This window comes from Solenopsis invicta, chromosome 2 (assembly GCF_016802725.1).
Source record: "Solenopsis invicta isolate M01_SB chromosome 2, UNIL_Sinv_3.0, whole genome shotgun sequence".
Taxonomy (NCBI): Eukaryota; Metazoa; Arthropoda; class Insecta; order Hymenoptera; family Formicidae; genus Solenopsis; species Solenopsis invicta.
In genome coordinates, this window is record NC_052665.1 from 3,852,005 (window position 1) to 3,879,022 (window position 27,018).

Here is a 27,018-nt window from a genome sequence, read left to right on the forward strand (position 1 = left end):
GTCTTTCCGAGCGGCCGGACCGTAATACTCGTCAACAAAAGAAACGAAGGGCCGCTTTGTTCGATCTCACCGGTTACTTCTTTTAACCAATCAGTCGTCCTCCGCTGTGGAAATCCAATATTTCAATACAATTAAATTTTCCAATATTTCGATATTCTTGCCGATAACGAATGGGATGGCGGCTGAACCGAATCTTGAGAATGACGATTTAAAAGATGCGCGGGCGAGGCCGGGCAACGACGCGGAGTCTCCCGGCGCGGCGCGGCGAGGAGAACCGGCTGTGGCTTTGATGAGTCACAAAGAAAGGGGCACGCGTATTACTGCGAAACGGAACGCGAATCTTAGTCGTCAACGACGGCTCCATCCTCGGCGATGCCGTTTGTGACAGAGAGGGATTGTGCGCTATAGAGGTGCAGGAGGTTAGCTCAGGCGTGATCCAGCATAATGCGAGAGCAATTTGGTGAATGGAGTTAATTCAATAGAGGCCCTCGAGCACGCCTCCGGTACTCGGGGGGGGCCTCTTCAGCGTCTGGTGAACGTTAACCTCCACCAGATACAGCTCTCCTACACTGTCTGTCCGTTTCGCTCTGTCCAACGCGCGTCGTACGAATCGCGGTTCTTGCAGGTTCATTTAAGCCTCACGCGGTCTGAATCAGGACGGACTCCAGTGGGAAGAAGAAACACCCGTTTAAGCTACAACAAGTTCTACTTGAAACATACTTTTTCTCCCTCGCCGACCAGTCAGCCGGTCTCTTTTCCTGCGATTGCATTTAAGTAACGAGCGGATTTCAGAATGAATTTAAGATCCGAGCGTATTATACTTCAGGACAAATATTTTCAATTGAATATAACAATTAATATAGATATTAATTTTAAGCAAATTCGTTGCGTGCCTGAATTAAATATTAAATTTCGTTCCGTTTAAGGACGTATCTTATACGTAAATCATTTTTCCTAGATATCCAAGTATTATTTTCAATTATGTTATATATCTTCGATGTCTTATAAATTACTCCGATGCTACGATGATAGGAAATAAAAGATTCAAGCACACATAGATCTTCGAAACGCCTACGAATTAAATGAAGAAAGAAAAATAACGTTTGGAGGGACACTGAACCGTCCAGTCTACAGCTTGCCTTGCGTATATCCGCGAACGAATGGACGATAAATCCACGATGGAAAATAAAACGAAAGTAAGAGAGAGAGGTACTGAGGGAGATGAGAAAGATCTCCTCAGTCGCACAATGCGACTCGTTACAGACTCGGTTCCGTTCATTTTCTCTCTCTCTCGTTCCTTCGTCGCTCTTGCAGACACACACGTGTTCTCGAGCTGTCTGCCAATCGAAAATCGTGTCGGCGATCAAATTGAATTTCCTACATCCACTTCTTTCTACTCGTTGAGAGCGGGGCGGTCGAGAGTGGCTGAGGAAAAAATCTCACGGGATTTTCCGCGTTCGAGATGCGTGCGTTCGAGAAGGCGATCGTGAAGTAACTCCGACATCGCACGTTCATCCGCTCGCATAATTGTTACGTCATCGATAACGGATACTTCTATACGCAATAATGTTATCTCGAGATTAAATATCATAAAAAATTAATAACGTGCAAAATTCCACGCACCAATAACGAGTAACAAAACGCCGCGTTGCTATAACAATTTTTAATTATGTTAAACGTCAGTCTATCGGGGAGACACTTCCCGATGAACAAAAAGCCCCGTTATTTCCCAACGGAATAATAGCTTTCGTTTCCAGTTGAACGGCGGGCGAGTTGACGCGCGGATTGACCCTCGATTGTTCAAAAAAAAAAAAAAGGAAAAAAGAACCGAGTAAAAATACACAAAAATTGGCAATGCTGCGAAATGATCGGTCGCGTGTGTTCGCGTGGACGTCGTGTACCAGCCGCGACAACGTTGCCGGGCGAATCCGTTTTCGCGCCCGGCTGTCCGCGGCAGATTTTTGGTGCGGATACGTTATGGGTCACTCCGGGTGGCGGACAGTTACGTCGACGTAGACAATCGATGTTAGCTATCAGTTGCAGTTTGCGCGGGGCGGTTATGCCCGGGACAATTGTTATTGACAAATCGTAATGTCGGTCATCAGTCATGACTATGACAGGGCACCTGCAGTGTCGCGCAGTGAACGGCGTGTTTATGCTCGCGTTGTGCGTATCTCCTTCACAAAGGCGATTGTCGAGACTCCGGAGGAATCGTCATCGATGAAAATTTCCATTCTCTCCATCAAAATGTTTCTATTCTTTCTGCCACTGATGGAAAGTTTTCGTCGGTGACAGAAAGAAGAAAATACATAAAATTATCTTAATTATAAAATTTGGTATCATACTCGATTGTTTTTTATGTAAAGTGGATAAATGTTATAGTCTAATCTGTCTACTTAATTCCTATTAGGATTTTAAATATGGCTGCATTCTCAAATATGATTGGGTAACATGAACATAGACGAACATAGACGAATATCCTTATCGAGGCGGCCATAGTTGAAATCCCAATATGAATTATAAGCTCATTAATCATTAAAGTTTTACAAATTACATATAATTTAACTGAATATAAGTGGATTATATATAATTTCTGCGTTTTCTATATGCGTTATTATGCACGGAAAGAACAATTTTCCTAAAATACAAATCTGAAAATAATTATGTTGGAACTTTATAAAATTAATTTTTAGATGTTCTACATAATTTTTTTTGATGGCCTAACATAAAATTATTTTCGAATCTGTATCTAGTTAAATTTTTAAGTGCTGCAGTAAAATTGTTCTTTCCGTGCATTATTTTAATTTTGATTTAAACCGCGCTACTTCGTCGCGTTTCTACAACGAAATGAAAAACAGGACGAAACGTATCACGGAATTAGTCGCGCAGGAAATTGTTTGTACGAGGGACACGTACACGCTTGCCATTGTCGTAAAATGGGCGTAAAGGCACCTCGACGTCTAGATCATACCGGTACACGGAGACGCAGCGGAGAAAAAGTGAGTTTTCCACCCCAGGCGTCTGACGAGCATTAATTACGGACAGCGCATACGTCGACGCGTTATCGGCATTGTTATTCATGATCACCGGCAGGATCCTGGAAGGACGGACGCGACAGACCGTATTATCCAGGACGCCATGGGTGATCCTGGTTTCTGAATGCTGCGACGACCTCCTGACACTTACGATTAGCGAATGTCTGCGTCGTGTTTCCCTAGTTAGACACGTTACACACTTTATTATCATCTCGAACTGACAGTCAGCGGCTTCTGATAAATGACAATGAAGTCAACCGTCTAATTTATATATGTGATTATTCAGAGTACATTTAACAGCCGATTTTATCCAATTTGTCGTAACGAAAATGGCGCTTTAGTTTTAATCAGATTAAGTCTATTACTTCTGTCGTTTAAGCAGTTTTTAAAAAAATTCTACTTTTCTGCGCGCGCGAAAATTATTTTCCACAAAAATGGAAAACAATTTTCAGTTTAATATGTCTTGATTAAGCGGTAAAATATTAAAAAGGATATCTCTTTTTCCGATTTATTACTTTTACGCACGTGAGATTTGTGCAGATTTATGCACAATGGAAAATTGCGCTTTGAGCTTGATGTGATAATTCTGATACATTAAAAGTCACATACATAATTTCAATATATTAAAGGCAATATTTATCGCCTGTTGTAACGCATGCATATTTATTGTACGTATTGCGGATTACGGTGGGAATTGACACGGGAGGTGCTTGAATAAAATTACTGCCGCCAGACTTAGGAGGGCACGGCAAGAATGCTCTAGTGTGCCGTAAGTAAATCGGGCAATTCACTGGTGAAACGATCGCTCTTGAAACTTAAAAGACCATTAAGAACTTAATGATCGCTACCTGTCATCCATAAAAATTTATAATGTAATATAACGAACGTTACTGAGAATACTAATGCATTTCCCGAGTAAAAAATTTATATGATAAAGATGTGAAATTAGGTAACGGCAAACGATTCATTTCCATCTAATTCAGTTCGAGAAAATGTAAAAATCATTCTCAATTATTTATCTCACAATCAGTTAAGAAAAATTGATACTCGGAAATTTTTCTCAAATAAGGATACATTGATTGTAAAGTTTATTCGTAAAAAAAAAATATTGCGAATTCAAGCTATTTCGCATATATTCGTGCAAACGTCAAATTACATTATTTATGCAAGCCTGTGCAAGCAGAGCAGGTCCGAACCTTATGTACGCTGCAAGCTGGCTTCGTATTAAATTTATATGGTTCAGAGGGTAACTTTGATAACCCGCACGCGGCGCGGCGACGGCGATTCGAAGCCAAAATTACGCGAAATACAACGTAGTAGAGTTCAGCATTCAGTTTCGAATTATCGACCATTCTCGAGTGCATCGATAGAATCCATTGTTGGTTCATGCACACTCAAAGTGGAAGCGACATTCGCTCGGTAGACGAGCGGAAGATTCTGAGCGACGAACGGATGGACATTCGAAATCGTGTACGGGCTTAGACTAACCTGCTCCTCTGCCGAAATGACCCCCGCTCTCTCGAGTCGAGGTTCGATGTGGCTTTCGGGGGAACGAGATATCGCATTATTCCCGACTGAATGGGGTAAATCAGGGTCTCGTAGAGTTCCAACGTGGAATCGGCGGTTCTCTCGGATCGCTGATGTCGAGAGGATGAGGGTTAGCTGGCGGCAGCGGCTGCCTTGGGAATTCAATTATACCTACGGAACAATGGCACCCGCGCTGGTAATGAAGGGACCGTCGCCGGGAGGTCATCAGATTACGTGGTATTTACAATATATAAGCCGGATGGTTGGCGGATGAAGAGAAGGGCTTCTCTGCCGGCATTTCTTTCTCGCAGCTCGATCCATCGCGCCCTTCCTCCTCCCACGAGACGCGCCGCGCCGCGCCGCGCATAGAGAGTTAATTCGTAAGACGGAGGTGGATCAGCGTCAATTTTTTAGATAGCTATGCGCTGGAAGCGGTTCATATCGTAGAAAGTCTTTTCAACACGATCCGTGCTCTACTTGAGGAGGGCTGGCCCTTTCATCGCGCGATTTCGCGCGCGTGCGCGCGCGCGCATACCGTTAATTAAAGATATTTATTCCGTTCCGTCCCGCCGCGTCGGCATCGAACGGATAGTTTCTGTCCAAGTTATTTATCGCAATGAACAAGTAGATAATCTCGCTTTGGCTCGCGCTCGGAAACAATTCCTCCGTGAATTTACATCGATAAACGCGACGCGCGTTACGACGCAACCCATTCGATGCACTCTGTGCTGTAGCGCTGCAAATTGGATGAAATGGTAGCTGCGCGAACGCGCTACTCGTCGGGACCGTGTTACGCGATAACTCTTGACACTAACGTTGGTTTACGGCGGATACTCGTTCGGCGAACGGTTCGGGCAAACGCCTGAATAAATATCGGCTTTGGCGCGAACGAGGTAGAGAAAATGTTGCTGAGCGGAAATATTTAGTCGTCTTTGACCAGGACGAAGAGAGAAAGAGAGAGCGAGAGGGATTCGCAATTACGTTAAGGGCGAGAGAAAGCACGGGAAGGGGGGTGGTCTAACGCGGTCCTGGGTCTCTCGCTCGATCGACCATGCGTTTAGAACCGGGAATGGATTCCATCAATAACCTCTTTAAAACGGGCTAAATTCATTATCTGCCTCGTATTCGGCGGCCGTGCGCGTCGGCTTTTCTATATTTCCTTTTCGTCCCTCGAAAGGAAGTTGCAATCGCGCTGTCAGTCCCGCACGAGGGGTTGCGACGATACCCCAAGTAAATCGATCCAAGGTATATTAACGATTGCGCGTTAATCTTTGATGTATTTGAAAAAAATTGAAAGAGCACAAAGCTGTAACGACAACATCGCCTTTTAATTCCATGCGGTCGCCTTATTTTAATTTGTCATTCTTTTGTGCGTTTCAATTACGCTAGTAAGCTAATCAGTTCCTTTGTCTGTGCTCGACATCGTCAAGCGGTTGAAACACGCGAATGATTTATCCTCATTTCTCATTCGCAACACTCGTGTATATTTTTCTCTTCTCGCCGTATACACGACGACGAGAAAGAAATATTCTTTCGGTCGGTATTTATGTGCGTTCTGTGTGAAATATGTTTAAAATATTCAGGGTTTGTTTAGTGAAGAGTATTACCGCAACAAAAGAAATACAGAACGCGCTGTCGCTGCGACTACTCCTCTCCTCTTTGTGCGTTGTTGAAGACCTGGGGATTGGAATTAACATGGGATCCGGAGTGCGTTTTCCACTGAGGGAGAATCGGGTGTCTCGTTAATATGGATTTCACTAACGATCCGACTAATTTGTACGCTCTTTTTCATTTGGAAGGATATCCCTCCGTAAAATAGTAAACGAGACGAAAATGCTGAAAAGACGTCGCAAGGACAAAAGATGCAACAGAGGGATCAGTGTCCGCTGTACATCGACGTGGATCCGCTCATCCGTGGAGAGCCTAATGGTCGACTCACCATATATTTGCATGTGAATGACCAGAAAGGTGCTTAAATATTACAGCATGTTCCCTGTGCGGGTCTCGGGCAGGTAGACGAGATAACGTCCGATGTCAAAAATATGAGAACAATTAGACCACGAGTGCAGGAGAAAACATCTTGATGGAACGACAGCACGTGTCATTGCACCCTTGAGATATACTGATTGGCTATCTGATCCGACGACGCATACACGAAGCGCATTCATAATCGGAAAGTCCCGCAGCAATTTTAATAAATTCTATTAATAGAATTAGAATAGCTTTACGCTTGTATATAAATTATTAGAAAATTCAACAAATTGTTATTAATTAAATTAATAATACTCTAAAAATGAGCTCGAAAGAAAAGACATCGAAAATCATAATAAAATTTGATATTAAATTTTTTTTAAAAGAAACCTCGACAATTAGAAATGCTTTGTCTTGTTCGTGCTCTTTAATTTTTGCTTTTACTATTTTGAAAGTAATGCTTGTAACAAACATACATTATATAAATTTTTCACGCTTTTAACGCGTCAGAAGTATCGCAATTATATAATTTATTCTAATTGCAAATTGGAGGCCGCGTCTATCGATCGCTTTGTATCGACCAGACGATGACACGTTGGACACGACAAAGTCAAAACCTGCAATCGCGAAACTTGGACCGTCGATTAGGCGATCCGTACACGTCTGCATCGAGTCGTTTCCTCTCGTTAAGGAATGTAGGTGGATGAGAGGGCGAAGATGGCGTGCGGATTGCGGAAACAGTCGCGAGCGTTTTCGCGCTTCACAGCCGCAGCAGTTCGGAGTTGCCATTCGGAGCACGTAGATTGCTAACCTAACTTGTTTAGCGGTTTTAGCGGTATTTGATTAGTTGAGTGAATTTCCGAACTGTTTCAGACCGCCGCCCGCTCACTTGGTCGGGCTGGAAATCGGACGAGGACAAACCTTCGGTGAATTCGATAGATACACGAAGATATCGGTGACGCGCCTCCCGCCCCCCCCCTCTCTCTCTCTCTCTCTCTCTCGTAAAATAAAATCATTCACCGCCGCGAGGAGTATTCCTACGTTATATTTATGTTAGAGCGTAATAGTGTCGAACGAAATTGGCTTACCTTGCGAGTAGTTCATGTCCTTCTTTCATGTACCTCGATGGTCACTCCTTGTCGGAGTCGCAGTTACACAGGGATAAATCGTCACCTGGAATGAACGATAATTGAATTAGAACGTAAGGCTAAAAATGCTTATTCAATTAGAGTTGGTATTCTTAAAAAGAGACATGATAAATATGATTTCGAACGCGTAAGAGACGCGGTAAAGAATGAGAAGAGATAATTTTCAAACAATTTGTAAAGGAAGTGACAGGGTATATACATATAGAGAGTGCTTCATAGGCGACCACAAAATTAGGATAAACAGGGCACGTAATACGTTGATTCGATTGCAGATAATCATACGTCTGCGCGGCCCAGCATAGCGGAGGAATTCTCGGTATTCTAACTATATATCCAGACGTTACTACGGTTGACGACGTTGGATCAAAGATAATATTGGTTCACAGTCAGGGAATGGATCGGGTGTTATATCCGTGTTCGAAGTTCGCTCTTCGCGACCGCAGCGATTTCGAGGACGATAGCCGGAACGTGAAATAAAGAGGATATTCGGCGGCGATGGCGGCGGCGGCGGCGATGACGCTGACCCTCGCGAGTAAATTAGTTCCGGAAACTATTTCCAAGCCGGTTTAACGTCCGACGTATAACCAGCAATCCCTCGTACGTAAACTCGGAAACTCCCCTCGCCCATAATGTTGCTGAGCGCAGTATAAAATCGTATATAAGGCAACCCTTTTTTTCACGATGACGAACGAAACGTTGCGTGATATGACGAAAATATTAATTATAACTTACTGTCCGAAAACGACTGAATTTAATTAACATTATTTTAGAAGATATAGTTTTACAATATATTCTTTTTCATATGCAAAGAATAATTTTGCCAAAGTATCTGGTTTAGCTAGATGTAAATTTGAAAATAATTTTGTGAGACTAAAAAATAATTATACAAAACGCTCAAGTTAGTTTCTAGAATGCCAAAACTTTTTATAACATTGCTTATCATGTTTGAACGTCTTTCATCATTATTGTGATGGTGTAACAAAATTATTTTTGGATCTGTATCTAGCTAAAAAACGTTTAAATATTTTACAGCAAAACTGTTCTTTTCGTGTAAACAAGAAATAGGCAAAAGCATGGCGGCATGAGCGAAAATACAGATTTCATGCAGTTAGCGATTAAGTAATGTTGGAATATCGCTTCGCTTTTCCCTTTTCAACGATTGGAAATCGAGAACTGCGAGGGTGGTTACGTATAGAACCACCAGCAAAGTCCGTTAGCAGCTTGCAATGTACGAGGACTTATTACATAACTGAGCCAATTTTACCGCAAACGGTTTGTCCATCTGGCGAACTAATTAGCAACTTGTGATACAGAATGGTGCCGGCTCTCTAATAACGGTATCGGCCGCGTTTTATTCGACGTATATGTAAGCCATAACACACTTGTAATTTCCTCCTAACACCCAGCGTTAATTGCGTTACCGATTTATATTACCGATAATAATCCTCTCGCATTACTCTTTAATGCCGATTCGTAGCGCTCCGTGGCAGAAATACGCAAGTAGATCGCACGATTGATATGACCGCTCTTTCCAAATTATCCGTAATTATATTGCGCATCGAACCGTGAATTCGCCCTATTAGCAAACATCCTGGCAATGTGCGCCAACAAAGTACCCGGAATATCTCTTGAGCAGAATTAATTGCAACATTTCGTCAAACTTTACAGACGTTAATAAATCATATTCATTGCCGTCGGATAATAGTTCAGTTTCGGGACACAGATCTGGGAAAATTTTGACAATTAACCGGTAAACGCAAGAGACACGAAATTCACAATAAAACTCGATGTTCGATAATAGATTTAAAAAGTACATGAACAGTTACACGGTTACACGGTTGCTTTTAGATTCTATTATTTCTTTCGAAAACTCGGGCTTACTAGCTCGGTAGAAGATGAGAGTTTAAAAATGTATGTCAACATGGAAGAAAATATCGCGATTCTTCGAAAATGGAGCAGATTCGTCCAGTATGTCTATTTGGGGATATTTATTCACCGTGACGGATTCCGCTGTTCGCGCGACAGCGCGGGGAGGGAGAAACAATTAGAGTGAAGTGGCCAAAGTTTTCTCAGCAAATATCACTTACGAAAATACAATCGAGACTCGTCGCAATCGAAGGATGCATTGTGGAACCGTGGAAAATGGCGGTCGGAAATAATCGGATAATGTCGCTCGCGCTAGGACGTCGAATGAGATGGGGAAGCGCCGGGGAAAACGGGAAAATAAGAGAAGGGAAAGACACTCACGGATACAATTCGATACGCTTAAGATAAATTGATACGAGATGGATTATGAACGAAATATATATACGACTGTGTGAAGCACGACGAATGGGTCAATCGTTTGGAAGTAGCAGTCGATGAAGGAAGTAAGAACTGCTGTTAAGAGATTGTTTTTGTCTTGCGAAAAAAAAGAGATAAATGTACGACGTATATGTAATAAAATATCTCTTCAAAAAGAATTTTCAAGCAAATTTTACAAAAGAAAAAAAACCCTCCTCCAATGATTAATTTAATCTGAGAGATCTTAGCAACAGTTTTTGCAGGAGCATTTGTTCGAAAAGCGTTATTCGTTTAACATCACAGCACAGAAGAGAAAACACGAAAAGCAGAGTAATATAAATTTTAAATATATTAATTTAAACATTACCAGACATCTTACGGTTGCGCGAAAAACGTTGTATTTGAGAATGAACATTTCAAAACTCGACAAGGGAATATCTCGTGCGCAAAATTTTTCCGAAGGTGCGGACCGATTAATTTTCATGAATCTTCGAGAGGCAGCGCGCTTCGCGAGGTACTCGCGAAATGAATTCACGGAAGGTGGGCAGGATTCTTTATTGGGTCGGCTATTCCCAACAGTATGGACGAATAAGGTCTGGCCATTTGCAGAATAAAAGGTCCGGGAAACCGTCATGGATGTAGGGGTACGTATGTATCGGTACAGCCCGTTACGATAGAGCCAATGCACTTCGCGCGGCTGCTGACGTGCGGCCGTGGGATAAATTGAATTATCATAAAGAAATTGCGTCCGAATATTTCGTCCGGTTCGTACGCTGAAGACGGCGAGTAGATGAGAAGGCGTCGATAGCTTTTCCAATATCGCCGCGAGCCGCACCGGGGGGACCTGGGCACCGGGAATTTTAAGAATGGAGACTTTTCCTCCGACCTTTGGCACACGGACGTGTACAAACACCCGCTTTGAATCCTATACGTACGATATTTACACTCCCGCAAAGGAGCCGACGGAAGAATCGCGAAGGAGAAAAAGAGAAATCGGTTTGCACTTTGAATCTTTATCACAATGTCGATTGTCTACGCCGCTTCCCGGAACGAGAATGTACAGGCTGAAAAACTACTTTCTGGACAAGTAGGGTCAATTTAGTCATGAGTATCCTTGAATCTATTCTGAATTCACTTTGACCACTCACGCACGCATTAGCAAGCGTGGAAATTTGGAAACCTAGCGTCTGAATTCATTTTTCCATTAAATTGAATGGCAGATCTTTGCTCGATTCAGTTATAAAACGTAAACAATAATTAATTAACTGTATAGAATAGAAACATGTTTATTTCAGCTTAGATCGTGAAGGATTTAATTTTAATAAATTCAAAGAACGATGTTTTAAATGCAATATGATTGACGCAGATGTATTTCACATGAATTGAATTGATATTATCTTTGTGTATATTCATATGCGGCCGCATATGATATGTACTTGGATACCTCGGCACATATCGATACATCGCTTAATTTTAACTATATGAGCAGCATATATAATGTAAGCCCAATATCCTAGGACCAGCATATAAGCGGACGCCATACGTTGCATTCTGAGCACAGGCATCAAATACCCGACACCACCATTATACGCTCATTTCAGGTTAATACTCGACTGATGCTGCTGCATCAATCTAACGACTGACGGTGTCGGACATTAAAGTTGCCCGCCGTTGAGGCCCTACGTTGCCGAACGCATTGTCGATCGTTACGAGATTACCGCGCAAATAAAAACGAAAAAATATTCTTTATTAAAAAATGCCGAAATTATATTAAAACATTTTTATTCACGTAATTTATAGAAATTTTTTCCTAAGAACATTTTCGATATTATAATAGATTCTACATACGATTTAGATATTATAATAGTATTCTTATTTCGGCGCCACATGCTGAAGAATTAATATTGTAATTGACTTTTATGTCGATATAATTGAACTTTACGTCAATAATCATCATTTCTGTCTTTTTATTTTATTCGCCATATTTCGAAATTGATTTAAAAAATAGCGATATTTTTAAGCAATTAAAATCGATTGTAATATTACACCAATTTCTATATTCTAATTTCGTATTTGCCTTAAAATTTAATTAAAATGATATTATGGAAAATATAAAGTGCGATAATAAAGATAACAAATTAGAAATATTCATATATACATTTTTCTATGACCTATAATAATTGCTAATGAGGGAGTCTGGTACACTACATACACTACATACAGTTTCCATAAGCTTCCTCTTGAATTGCCATTATATTATGACGCTGCAGCGAAAGGACCGGATACACCAACTCGCTCGTAGAAAGAGAAAAAAAATTAGGGTGAGTTTAAAGGTCGTCTCGTAAGCGAGTCATTTCGAAGCCTCTTTCCCCCGTTGTCGGCGTTTCTCTCCGCGCGTTGCCGCGAGTTCGCCATCGAGGAAATAACTGCGAGTCGTAAAGTCTCGTAAACCGCCCCTTCGAAAGTCGCCGCCGTCGTCGTCGCCGCGCCACGCCGAACGCCTCGCGTACACTCGCGCTCGTAATTCGTAATTTAATTTCAGAATCCACCGACTTGGCCGTCGAAGTTAGCGTGTGGCTGCGTGTGGCATATGTGTGCGAGAACGTGAGTCATTGCAAAAACCGGGCGAATCGTTAAGTAGCCGCGCACCCACGAAATCGCGTACGAGCAAATGTCACGTGTGTATGTAGGTGTCGTATGGGGCTGGGGCGCGTACGTCGGGACGCGTCACGAACCCTCCGGGGGAGCGCCAAGGGGATGCGAGTTGCATCCAATTCATCATCGCTCACCCTTTGTGCCGCACTCGCGTCGGCGACGCGGTTGTCCCGTCGGATTGCGCGAATGGGAGAAAGTAAATTCGTCACGGTATATACGATTTGTATCGCCGTCGCTCGCAATTCGCGCAACGACGGGTGATTTCTTAAGGAATCCCGTCCACGATTTGATGCACAGGGATTTTATATATTGCAATAACGACGACACTCTTGTCTGAGTAGTTGGGCTCTCGAGACTTATTTGTCTAAGTCACAAGTTGGCAGTCACAAACAGCAACGTTGGAAAAGAAGAAAGTATAGTGATTGTTTGAAAGAAAAGCATTTGTAAACACTGTGTAAGAAAGTGATTAAAAACTAAGAATGCAGATACTGACCCAATGGTATCTTGTCATTTTTTGCGCTTGAGCATAAATTTAATTCAGAGTTGACAGAAATTTTCATCTTAAAAATTGTAATATTACAAATAATAATTTTTCGTTAAATCTTCGTTAAATCGTATTAAGATAACATTCACTGTAAATACAAAAATCGTCGCCGACAATATTAATTTTCATATTACGAAATATATTTAACAATTAATTCTTTATCGATTGGTGTATAGGAATTTTAATTGATCAATTATTAATAATTATACGTGAATCATCAAACTAGGCTTATATATATTTCATAATAATTGTTAATATGAGAGAATTATGCTATCGAATTTCGATTAGCTGTTTTATCAAACGCACCATATTGTCTTTTTATTATTAATATTAGGCCTGCCGCGTTAACTAGCTGATCCAGATTTCGTAAAGTTATTAGAGGTTTCCTGCGGATGCAGCTTTATTATCTCATTCGGTTTAGGGCGCGCGGGTGTACCGAAAGGCACACCTAATTAAGAATGCACCCTTCTAACGGTGTCCATGACCCGTGGTTAGGGCTGGTGACATTAATAGCAAGCGCCGCCGACGATCCAACCCCGAGGCTTACCGACGTCTTATATTTAATTCAACGCCACCGCTAATTCACTCCAACGAATATTCAATTATTTTAGGATACGCGGAATGTAACGTCTTTATTGTTAGAATTTCGCTTTATCACGGCCAGAACAGTGGCGAGTGAAAGCTCGTTTGTCACGATGTAACGAAGTGTCAACAAGCTGATTAAATTAAATATTAACGTGCTTTACATGTTTATGTAATAGCTTTAACTCTTCACATAAAAAAATGAATTAAAATTGAGGAATCCTTTTAATATTTGTGAAGCAAGCATTTTATTAAGCCATTTATTTAAAAGACAGGATATTAAACAGATATGAAAGAAGCGATGATTTATACTCTTCTATCTTAAGCGACGTGTCACTTTATCATACAAGATTATCGTCCGCGATATCTTATCACGTATCAGCGGTGTCATTAACATTATTTCGTTTACTAGCAGTTTAGACCTCGAAATAAGCGCCAACATATATCGCGGTGAGTATATTGCAACGGTTGAGCAATGGAGTGCCGTGCCGTGTCACCGAGCACGGGAATGATCGTCGATATTTTTCTCGCCGAGATTATCCCTTCAGGGGTGGCTCGTTTTTTACTCGTCGCAACTCGTCGATCTTACTCCCCTTCTCTTCTCTCCTCCCCACCCCCCGAAAATAAGCACGTATTGCACGTGGAAGAAGAACGAGAGCGAAAAGAGAAGACGGTAGCGGAATGGAAAGGCCCAAAAAGAGGATTACGCTCACCATTTCGGTTGCTCCATGAGGTAGCCCCCCGTCCCTTCTTTGCTTGCCTTTTCGACACAAATGCTTTCCCTTTGTATTCGCCCCAACTCGATATCGTTTCGCTGGCGCCTTCCACTTCGCAGCGATTTCCAGACGGCGCGAGGCGTCTGGCGGAATACTAATTCAGGATCGCAAATTTACAGCTTCTTAATTTCGTAGGCAGCTTTATAAAACGAACTGGGCGCGCGCGGCGCGGTGCGGCGGTCCGGTATGCCGAATCGTAACGTAACGGCTTCGGCGCCCGCTTTTTCCTCTCTTCCTGGTTTTCTTCCTCCGCGCTATTACGCTCAATCTTTCGCGCTTTCGTTCCTTTTGCCTCCTCTGTCCTTCTCAACCCCCTTTTTCGCTCCTTTCTCCATCCATTTTTTTCCCCTCTACAGAATACTAATCGTACGACTGTGGAATAATCAAAGTCGTGCTAGGGAAGCGTGACCAGAGAAGCCGAAGCGTTCGCCAAGCGAACGAAGCGTCGCGTCGCGTCGTCTTCCCTGGTCACGACATCCCCCTCTTCACTTATAATTTCGCATCTGTGATTCTCACCGCTGCAACTGAAAACTCTTTCAGAAACAATAATGCCGCTGAAAAGTAATTTGCATACAATGTAATAACTATTATCCCTAACTGCGAATTGATCGTCGTCCGTGAAGAAACGTGAGAATCATATTCTGCCGAAAATACAAGCGTTTATTACGTATGCACTCGCGTTATATAAATTCGTACGCGAGAATAGCACGTTCATACATCACCGTCAGAGAATTATGCACTTTCAAATGCCGCAATAGTTGAGGCGAATAAACGCATTAACATTTTCAAAGTGGAGATATTCGTGGGAGCTTCCATTTTTCCATTCGTCCGCTTTTCCGTGGGCGGTACATGGCCTTACTCGCGCTCACGAAAAACGAACAAAATTTCAGTCGCTAGCGCGTTACCGAGGAGAAACGATTCCGCCGCTCTCGCTCAATTATTTCAGGGCACTCGCGGGTACATGCGTACGTTACGGAGTGATGGATGACGCGCTCAGAAACCCTCCCTTCGCCGTCTCGCGCCCCCTCAGGCCGGTTCACTCACACCCTCCGCCGCCGCCGCTGCCGCCGCCGCCGCCGTACCCTTGCGTGACTCTCCCGCCACGAGGGATGCCGCTTGAATAATTACCCCCACGGCGCACTAAACCCGCGTCTGACTACGTGAAATCCGAGCACTGAATTCGCCAGACCACGGCTGCCGTACTTTAAGGCCGTGCCTTGCTGGTACTTTAAGGGCGAGTCTCTAATTAATACGCGCCGACCGTGCCGGCTGCTGACCAGTTTCGCAAATTTCGCCGCGTTTCGCCAAAATGTAAATTGTTTCTTTGGCCGCCGAGGGCTTCGTTAATCAAAGGCGAATACCTGATCTGGTCCGCCAAGGGCGAACGGTTTCTGCAACGTCACGACGATTCAATGGAGGACGGAAGAGAAATACGGATTTTTAATTCATGGACCTTTCGAAAAGATCGTAGTTTTTGCTGATAACGTAATAATATAACTTATTATGTTTTATTTGTAAATATCAACAGTATTATATTTTTGATTATTAACATTACACGTCAAAGTACATCGTAATTATAATTACTCGATTAAAAGCCCAAATCAGATTCATTTAATAACCATAATTTTTGACAAGTTTTAGGGTGATTGCAAGGGAAGTTTCATAACGGAGAGCTGTATATGACGATCAAAGCAATCGGTATCGCGGTGTCCCCGCTATACCAAGGGTGCTCGTAACTGGAAATTCGATTTTGTGTGGGAGCCTTTTTTTCAATCAGTGTTATCGGCCAGTTCGGCAATTTCATCATCAAAGGGTGAACGACGAGCGGGGAGGGGAAACGTGGAAGCGGGTAAGGGGGGAGAGGAGACAGGTGTAGAGAAGGAGACAGAACCGCGCGGGATAAAACACACGCGGGTTGACGTCGAGCGATTCAGCTCTTGCCTCCTCTTTCGTCGGGGGTTGAAAAAGGACTGGCGATGGTTTAGCGGAGGGCTGCAACCTTCTAGACTCGAAGTCTCGGCACGTCGCCGATGAATGGTCTGACGAGACTCTGCGAGACTTTGCGAGACAATCACTGGGGAAATCTGGGGCCCTGCTGATCTACCCTTCGTCCTCTACTGCCTCTCCGCTTCTCCTTCTCTCTTGTTCAGTCTCTCTCTCTCTCTCTCTCGCTCTCTTTCTCGTTCCCCGTCCCTCATACGACGCGTCCCACTGCTCCGTCTTGCACCCTTTCATTTCCCGGGACACCGTTGTCTCTGTCTCCCCCGTCTCGGTCTCACGTGTATGGCACCGGTGACATTTAATCGTACGAACGAGTCGCGATTAAATTTCTCGCTTGCGCTGGAAGATCTCCCAAGTTACTGGCCCCAAGGTGCGATGCGACCTTTCTGAAGAAAATTGCTGCGAGTGTATACTTTGACGAACGACTTTAAGAACTATTAAGCTAAAAATATCAGTGAGATCTGGTGCGGCGAGAGAGTCACTGCAGATTGAATGTCTCTCTCTTGGAAATACGAATAAAATTTTACGCGAAAAGGTCACCGCGTTCGATTTATCTGTTTTTATCTCGAATTCTGTTTACGTCGACTATAAAATCATAAATAAAATAAATGGGATTCACATGTGTATTTACACATTTATGTGAATGGAAGTATATTATAAACAAAGACGGTGCCCTTTGCATTTCTACTCTCCCGCAATTTATCGTCCTAACAACGTATTCCTTTTCGAGGGTAAGCCAGGGTGCTACCCTACTCTCTAATTCTCATTGATTCTCCGGCTAGCAAGTCGCTGAGGCGGAAAATTAAAACTCTGGTTTCCTTGATCACGCCAACCTCGAAATGAACAGAACACACGACGCGACTCGTAAATAGATACTTTTTCTTTCTTTGCCGATAGAATGTCCCGCGTATTTACTTCCTTCTACTCTCGTGGAATACTTTGGTCGGGATTCGAGACGTTTCTGAGCATCCCGAGTCGCTGAATTTGCTTCTAAATAAGATCGTGAAAGCTTGAGAGTAATACAAGTGTCAAGTAGACCGCGTTTAGAGCTCGGTGTAATATCGAACCTTGAAAGGTGCATTACAAATAATACACATTTCAACAAAACGTTGCCACATTTTAGCAAATAAATTTTGTTTGCACATACGCAGAATCAATTTCATCGAAATTATCGAGAATTTCAAGTTCATTTAAAGGAATATTTCAAGTAAAGTAGAATATTAAACTTTTTCAATACAAAATATTTAATTAATCGATTTGTTGTGCACATTTTGTCCAGCAAACATTTTCACTTCGCACATATCCATCGTACTTTTATGTATGTGTAGTAGCCAACCTATTCGTCGATACAATTGATTTCACTGTTCATTTCCTCTGCTTACAAAAAAAGAAACGCTCGAAAACGTTCCACCACGGAGCAGTCTTCCGTATTCCGGTAACGTCGATAATGAGTGCAATTAGCACGCCTAGGCGATGAGGCAACCGCGTGAACAACCGACTCGATTATCGAGTACGCTCGTTCAACTTGTTTCACGCTTTGCGAGTCGAGGCTACCGGGAAACGAGCCATTCATGCCGCGCGGTTGTAAGAAGAGAAAGGTAGAAAACGGTCCCGCGCTTAACGTCTTCATCGTCATAAAGGTGCGTCCACAATGGAAAAAGACGGATTATTTATTTATCGACTGTGATGACAGAGACGCGGGCACTGTGAAAATTTCAAAGACATCGCATTCGTCCTTAATGCATTCGTCTCGTTATCTTCTCACTTACGAGTACTTTTCTTTCCTCTCTTCGTCCTCGTTCGTCTCTACAAGTACCGTAATCCGACACTGCGGTTTGACCGCCTGCAAACCCGAGTGAGAATCTACAGGCCTCCCGCGAAGGTATCCTCTTCCATGGACCACGTCGTTACGCAAGCATCAAGTATCCCTTCGAGCGAATTTTCGAGGAAAATACCTCGACAGTCAGTTTCGCATACAACGACGCTGGCTGGGACGTCGAAGGAAGAAGATTGGATCGGAACAAACACAAGAAAAGTATATAATTGTGTGTCGAAGGATTTAAATTTTAGGAAACGCGGATGAGTTTGTGAATCAAGTAACATTAGTTGATGAAATCGGCACATTTTATTTTTATATTTTTCTTACGTTGAATTGGGTAAGAAATTAGGTTCGAATAAATTTTAATTAAACTAGTTTATAAAATTTTCGAGTCTCTCATTTTGCGGTTTACACGAGAATCGAACTAGTTGTACTAGTTGCACTAGTTGTTTCGATAATCATAGATTATACACCACGTTTTCGGTAACCACTTGGTGGACGATCGATGCTTGTTTCGACGAAACGATGCAAGCCATTACTGTTAAGCTCCTCCTAGGTGAAATGCACTTTAACGTTGCGACGTAGCGACCCTTTTTGCAGCACTACAGATAGGACAAAAGGGAAAGAAGCGAACGGTGTAGAAAATAAAAGAAGGGCTGGAGAGAGTGCAGGGAAAGTAAGGCGAGGTGTATGTATTTCGCATACACTCTGTACACGCGTCGTGACAACAAGGAAAATTAAGAACTTGCAGCAATAAATCAGTTTATGGAATATGGACGAGAAGGGTGCGCAAAAGTTTAACCGTTGCGCGATGGAAATTTATTACGGTAATTTTATTTATCTTTGAAAGATTAAAGAAAATTATTTACCGTGAGAAAATGATGATGGGGGCTATGCTAAACTTCATGCCTAAACTTCAGTTCATTTTTCATATTTTGGGGTCTGTCGAATGGTTGCACTACTGTTGTCTGTACACTTTTCCCCAATCCTTCTTCTTTGTGCTCTATAACACACTTCCGCGCCTCTCCATCCCTCGGGGCATTTTGCAGCAAAGAAATGTGAGAGCGTTTGTAACATGGCGATCGAGGTAACTCTACAATTTTTATACATAAAATCGTAAACCTTCCTTGTTTGCGGATATCCTGAATATTTATTCTCCTTTGTTCTACGCTTTTGTTTCCGTTTCCACTATGAACTTCCTTTGGCAAGTCTCTGCGCGATGTGGATTTGACTTTTCAAGAATGTCGATAGAGAACTAAAATCAACTGGCAAAGGAATCGACATCTAAGATATTGCATTGTTCTTTGAGTCTACTAGTGATTTATTGCAAGAGATTTCCTCTGTGCCGTGATCTTATTTTAAGTAAAACTCGAAGTGATTAATCGTGCGATGAAGAATCAACAAGCGGCTAAAAGACCCAACTTTATTTACATATTATAAATAATGTTATATACAAATGCATGTGTCGCAACATTCGAAACACAGCATAAAATAATCTGGACGATGTTTCTAATATTAGGGGTTTAAAAGAAATTGGTAGCAGTAAATGCAAATGTAATCTGAAAAGGAATAAAATGTTTTTCAACGGAGTTTACAATCAGTGAATTATTTCTTCCGATACGTCCAGTCGGTACATCTTATTCGGATTGCGAAGAATATTCGGTTCGGGATAACAAATCGGTCGAACCGTAGAAATGTATGTGTGTACGTATTCGAGAAGCTGCTATGGCTCCGATCCTATGCAAATCCGGAAAATACCAAGCTCGTAATACTCGTCGAAACGTCCATTCTTGAAAAGGGTTCTATTTAAAATCGATTCGACTTGCCTACCGACTTTATTTTTACTTCTACGTATTTTAGGACTCTAGACCTCAAGATAAATGTTTAAATTGCACAACGATTGCGTCATAAAATAACTTATCTAATTAACATTGAAATTTAATATCATGATTGATAATTTAATGATTACAAAGAATAAAAAATCGTATTCATGATGCGTCCAAATTCATACACAGTAAAAAATAAAATGTAAAAAAGGTCTACTCTAAATTTTATGTTAAAATAACTTAAAATAAGAGTTATTTTAACTTAACTTTTGAGTTATTTCAACATAAAATTTAGAGTGGACCCTTCTTTTACATTTTATTTTTTTACTGTGTAAATTTATACACATTAGCACAAAAAGGAAATATTTTCTTAGAACATGTGAACCTTTCGATAGTAAAAAGGATTGAATTAGTTTATATTAAGTAGTTTCTTAGATATTATCTAGATTTCGTGATTATCAGGTAGAATCATTTGATTACAAACGAAAACCGATCGAGACAGTTCGCTCGATACCGGTGCAAGAACAATCGTACATTAGTTACCGTTTTGTTAGGAAGTGCATGAATGTGGATGGGGTCAAAGACATCTTGTCACTCCAGCCATGAATTTTGAAACTGTACGCCGCAAGCCGTCTGCAACACTGAATTCGTCAACGAAACTCGACAGAAATTCGTGTTTGGTGCAGACGGGCGCACGCGAAACGGCCAAATTTGCATTCTTGACCGCACAGAGAACAGCGCGTCGCGCGGCCGGCAAAGCGGCGGAGCAAGGAGGTGAAGCTAAACTGGCACAAACGAGCTAATTTGCTCTCATTAGTGTGACTGCGTACATTGTCCTCGTTATGAACGGTGGTGTGTTAATTACACTTACACGTTGTCCGAAGAGCCAGATAATGCATCCGGTCGCCCAAGGTACCGCGTCCAGCGAATGTATCTACAGAGCAGAAACGGAAAGGGCGATCTTTCATGTCACGCGGACCTTTCCTGTCATTTCCGAGTTAGGAGCAACGTCAACTTTCAAATGAACGTTTTCGTAAGCCAACGGTAGCTACATTTCCGTACCGAAGTAGGAAATAAAATTTATTTCTTAATAGTATGCGTTACGTGCATTATTTTTAGTAAAAGAGATGAGCTGCAAATATAATTCAGATTTTGTGAAAAATTAGCAGCGTTTTTAAATAATTCACTATAATATATTGTAATCTTTATATACCTATGCTTTACGAATGTTAATCACGAGCATAACCCAGTAGACTATCGTAATCGAGTAATCGCCTATTAGCACGCTATGAACGAATAGTCAATGACCCGTGATGTCCCTTTGCGCGCGTATTCCCACGAGAGATTTTTCCTCGCTGTTCCATTTGACGGAGGAGAGCATGTCGTGGTAACGCGTGATAGTCGCGGCATTGCGTCGCATCTCGTCTCGACTTATCCTTCGTGGCACGGCCGAGTTCCACGAGTTGGCGTGTAGGCAAGAGAGCGACGGGGGATTTTAGTTGTATTTTATTCAGCCACTTTATTCCAAGACTTGTCGCAGTTTTACATTTCCATCGGCTGCAGGCAGCATGTGGTGTGTTGGCTATTTCTACATACACGCGATACGCAACGCTCTCACGACGACGGCAGTAGTAGCAGCAGCAGTAGCAGCAGCAGCAGCAGCAGTACCAGCGGCATCAACTCCTCTTCCGTTTCCCTTTCCACCCAGTTTTCGCGGGCCACTTACACACCGTCACCCTCGGTCGCTATGGTGCACAACCGTCCTCGACACTCCATCTTCTGCTCCTTCTTTCACCATCGTCCCCGACGGTTCTCCTGCTCCTCCTCCTCCTCCTTCACCTTTTCCTCTTGTCTTCTCTTTCTTTCGTCGCCCGTGACTCCAAGAATTTTACTGGCTCCCTCTCCCTCGACGTCCACCCAGCAGACTTCATTTCGTCTTATATCCTTCACCTACTCCTCACCCCTTCCTACAGTGCGCCTCACAATTTTCCCCCGCCTCTGTCCCCGCGACACGCCTTCCTCGGTATCTTCATTACGCAGCTTTGTCACTACTCAGCGAGCTCACTTAATTCGCATAATTCGCGCAATTTCTGTCTTTCCGACACGCCCCCCTCGTTTTTTCGTTGTCGCGCCTCCACGAGCGAGGGTTCTTTCGAAAGCACAGCAGGCGCCCAGCGCGCGCACCGTCTATAAAATGAGATTTCGGAAGATAATATTTTCTTGAGGACGGTGAATGAGAAATTTAACGACATTTTTTCCGTTTCCAACACGTTCTGTTGTGATAATATTGCGCAAAAATCTTAAGCTTAAATTAAAAATAGCCTTTGGCGTAATACGTTAAATATAATGCATCTTGCTTCTCAAATGTAAATGAAAAACGCGCCGACGCTGACACGTAAAAAGGACTAAATTAAAACATCTGTTATTATTATTCTAGAAATTTAGGATACGGATCAAGCGAAGGGGAGAGAGGAATTGTAATTTTTTTCTCAAATCAATGTAGGCAAGAAAACATTTTCTCTGCAACGTCTTTAGTGCTTTGCCTGCTACGGTATTCTTAGTCATTAATGACGGGAGACGTGCATCTCGAGTACCAAGAGGATTTCTTCCTGGGAACGAGAGATTTTCCTGCTTCTCCTCTCTCTCTCTCTCTCTCTCACTTTCTCCCACAACTGTTCCTTCCCCTGCCTCGTTTTCCTTGTACGCCATGCCTATTTCTCTAGTTCTCTCCTTCGTACCGAGTCTCTTCTGCTTTCTCTCTTGGATGGAGACGTTGCGGTCGCTAAATGGATTCGTGCGCATTACCGCGTCAGTCTGAATGTGGCTCAACCCGTAGACTAGTATACCCTTTTTACCCTCCCATTAGACCAGCCGCGTCTTCGTCGATACACGCGAGCATGTGCAACATACCATACACCGAGCATATTAACAAGTTATATTTTAACCATCGAATCGATGTCTATAGCACTCGAAAGTTTATTTCGTGGTGTGCGACGGACCAGTTGTTCTATGTTACACAGCTTGTCCTAGTTTAATTTGCGCTTTCACTATAATTCGTTATATTCACCAACTCGCGCGTTTTTCCTCCGACGGCCATAAAATTACAGACAATTTTCAACGCCGAACAGTCTCAACCATCTGCGCCGCAAAGTTTTGCGATCACGTCATAGTGGCGAAACTCTCCACCGTATTTATCACACCGAACGTTACTCGCTTTATACGCGATACCCAAAAATATCGTTGAAAATAGGAGAGATGTGCATCACCACGATTGGTGCAATTCGCGGTATTGCTCATGCATCGTTGCTCTTTCATAAACTCGCTGAAAAGTAAATCGATACAAACATGCTGATACTAAAACTTTTTCGTATTTCTTGTTGCGGTAAAAGATGATATAATTGGTTTAAAAAAATTTTGGTATTAAACCTGTAAATATATATATTCAGTCGATAATTGAATTATTTCTCTATTAAAATAATTCTTCGTATTGAATACATGTTTCATTTGTAATTTAGAAATTTGAGATTTTCATCAACAGAGAGAGAGAGAGAGAGAGAGAGAGAGAGAGAGAGAGAGATGTGCGCGTGTATAATTTTCCAAAATGTTTACGAGATATTTTAGGAATAAATTTTTCAGTTACCAAGAGAACATCGGAGTTACAGAATTTCAATTGCGTTGATTGATGTCGTATCATACATTTTGAATATAACCGAAATATATTTAGAAATAACCGTAATCTATTTTTGGCACAAACATAATGAAATAAAACTATTCTCGTGTTATTTTTTTCAGCAACCAATATCATGGAAAAACGGAGCAAACAATAACTATATCGGGTTTAACTGAATTTCAACACTTGCATTTGTATATGTATTTGTTTATATAGCGTACGGTGTATATGTATCACAGAATTATCATAAAATTATATATTTTTTTCTTAAACATTTCTCTCCCCTTTTTCCACTATAAATGCCAACTTTCTTGCAAAAGTGTAACAAAAAGAATGCTTGGAATTCAGGTAAAAATTGTTTGCTTTGGCTACATGTTTTTTAACGATTTTTAACTCAACAACACCATTCAACACAAATGTAAAATTATGAAGAACAAGATTTCCTGTCGGGGGCAGTGTTATTAATCATAATACAGTTTCACTTTTACACAATCAAAGAATTCGTTTCGTGGTAGCTTTACGAAGATGAGGCTCGAGTTTATCTTTCACTTTCTATCCATATGGGTGCCCTACAAGTACGAGCTCGAGCTCTGGTACCACTCTCTTTTAGGATTCTCCGTGCGGTATAATGGAGTGATACGAAACAAAACAGAGAAAACAAAGGAAACCGCAGGCACGAGAGTGGGTTTCTGGCTCGGACTAGCCACGTGCTGGTGCTACCGCAAAGCATACGCCGGCATACGCGACCACGGACGCGGTACACGCGGACAAGTGCACCAAGAAGATATAATGGACAGCTGGCAATTCTCTCTCTCTCTCTCGCGAATGAAAACTGTCTGTTAAAGACCGCCCTTGTCTGTTTAACGTGTTTATTATTATAACTAATTATAAATAAATGTTGAGTTAGATGCTCTTGTTGAACACCCTCGTTCTCGCATATCTCTCTCTCTCTCTCTCTCTCTCTCTGACTAGGATTTCTGACTTAAACAAATGTCTTTTAATTTTAGTACACATACACGTTGTAAGTGTGAAGTCATCATTTATCAAATTATATATATTAAAAGAAAATTACTTGAATAGACTAGCATTAATTTTAATATAAGCCAAGCGCTCTCGTTACGCCGAGAATGTTAAGTGCACTTTTACTATACACGGACGTCGAATAATTGCCAAACTGTTTAACGAAGAACTGCTATTTATCAATTATTAACGTTCGCAGCTCTCAGCCAATATTGACACGTCCGTGCGCTTTGTCGCGCGTACATCGCCTTGCTGGCCAAACGACGCGCGTTGCAGTCGAACTGAATAGTGATAGGCCGATCGTGCCGCGATGTTAATTCCTGAATTATTCCCGGCAAATCGAATCCCCATTTATTAATTAACCCACGGCACGAAGCCCACCCCCTGCCTGCCTGCCCGCCCGCCTGTCTCCCTTGCCTCTGCGTCGGTATACGGCACACGGCACGGGACGCGATGCGACGCGTGCTACTAGCAGCGCAGCGACACGTATTTCCGGGCAAAATTGGGCTGACATGCCGCGCGCGGAATACACATTGGGAGTCGGGAGTCAGTCGATTCGATCGTCGGACGATTGCCTGTAATGCCGGGTACGTGTAATGCAGTGGCGCGCCACCGTCACACGGGAAACTGGGGCTAACAAGGTTCGCTACGGGTATCACGGTATCAAGGGAGCCCGACGTCGTCTGAATGCAAGAGACCGCTATGTAAATGAATTAATGCGTCGTTACAACTCGGACGATTGTAATATTTATTCGTGCGTTGTACACGCGGAGACAGCGGAGACCGTTTTACCAGGCTGCGCAATTCCCACCTGAGGTTAATAAAATCAAATGCGACGCTACGTAACGCCAAGAGCGAAAATGTTTCAAATTTCATTGTAAAGCTAAAATAAAATCGTCACTTACGACAATTGGCATTTGCACTGATTTATTCTGATTGTTCCTGTTCCGTTTTATATATGTATAAATAGCCTTTGAACATCAACCGAGTTATATTTTCGTGTCTAATCTTGCGGTTTGTCCGACTTTACCTTTCGTTACGTATTTACGATGCTATATTGGTCCATTATGAATTTTTAAGGACCAAGTGTCCAATGCTATATCGCATAACTGACACCGTCCGTTACGGCATTGGCATTGTCAGGGGAGTCTATGATGCCGGGCAGCAAGAATTAATGCGTAAACGAATTATATCGCTGCCGCATCGGCTAATTATAATATTTATCAGGACACACACACACAGTGACGTAGCGTCGTCGTCGTCCCGGGCATGCAAGCCGGCTCTAACCAGAACCGGTTAATATGCACGTGCATAGCGGTCCGACAAAATAGCGGATACACGCGTACATATAGGCCGTGCACGACGCGCGCGCGTGTAACGTTGGATGCACACATCCTGCACCCTCCCGTTTAATATTTCAGTTCAGCCACCACCGCCGTCGCACGCGGGTTTCGGGAACGTTCGCCCTCTCCTCCGCGCGTTGTCAATTCCCATGAGTTTGTTGAAATGGCGATGGACTCGCGTTCCGAAATCCCCGAGCTCTGCACTACCGCGGAGTAATGCGTTTCCCTCGAAAAGAGCCTCGTGTCTTCGCCGAAACAACTGGGCTCGAGATGCCGTTGAGCGGCATATACGAAATACGATGCGATTCGCGAGGCGAGCTGTTCGAGACTTTTATCGCCGATCGTAAGCAACGTAATAATTCTGACAGTATACAGCTTGAAGAAATTGCTGTCTGTAAGGTTTAGCGACACCGAGGAATGACAAACGGATCGCGATACGTGAGAATAAATATTTATTCAATAACGTGATTTGCATTATAAATATTTTTTTTTTGTTATCAAACTGCTATATAAATACTGTTGAAAAAAAAGTGCGAGATAAACTTGAGCTAATTCTTCCTGTCGTGTGTAATCATGTACCGGACGCGTGTTGCTCACAATCACGTCGTTATCGAGCGCCGTTCGCCGTGAAGAACATCGTGATATCCCGATGTTAATCGAGCGTTCCTTGGGTCGCAAAACCACCCAAGTAGAGAAGCAGGAATGGGCAACACATGTTCGCTGACGCGGGTAGCGGACTGTTTCGCACGTCACGATTAATCTTACATGCGTTCTGCGAAACGCGTCTCACGCGGCGAACACAAGCGGCGCGAGGAGGA

The 27,018-nt window shown here is 42.6% G+C and overlaps 2 protein-coding genes across 10 annotated transcripts in view; one reads left to right on the plus strand and one right to left on the minus strand.

Moving 5' to 3' along the window:
* Window positions 1-27,018, minus strand: part of LOC105198996 (teneurin-m) — a 535,513-nt gene that overhangs the window by 369,375 nt on the left and 139,120 nt on the right. For all 9 annotated transcript variants that reach the window (XM_039445977.1, XM_039445978.1, XM_039445980.1 and 6 more), the window contains one exon: window positions 7,622-7,706. In XM_039445977.1, coding sequence (XP_039301911.1) covers window positions 7,622-7,637 — 16 coding nt within the window. In that variant the 5' untranslated portion in view covers window positions 7,638-7,706. The remainder of the gene's footprint in view (window positions 1-7,621; window positions 7,707-27,018) is intronic.
* LOC105198997 (sialin) overlaps window positions 1-27,018 on the plus strand; it is a 197,903-nt gene that overhangs the window by 141,842 nt on the left and 29,043 nt on the right. The gene's annotated exons all lie outside the window — the stretch shown is intronic.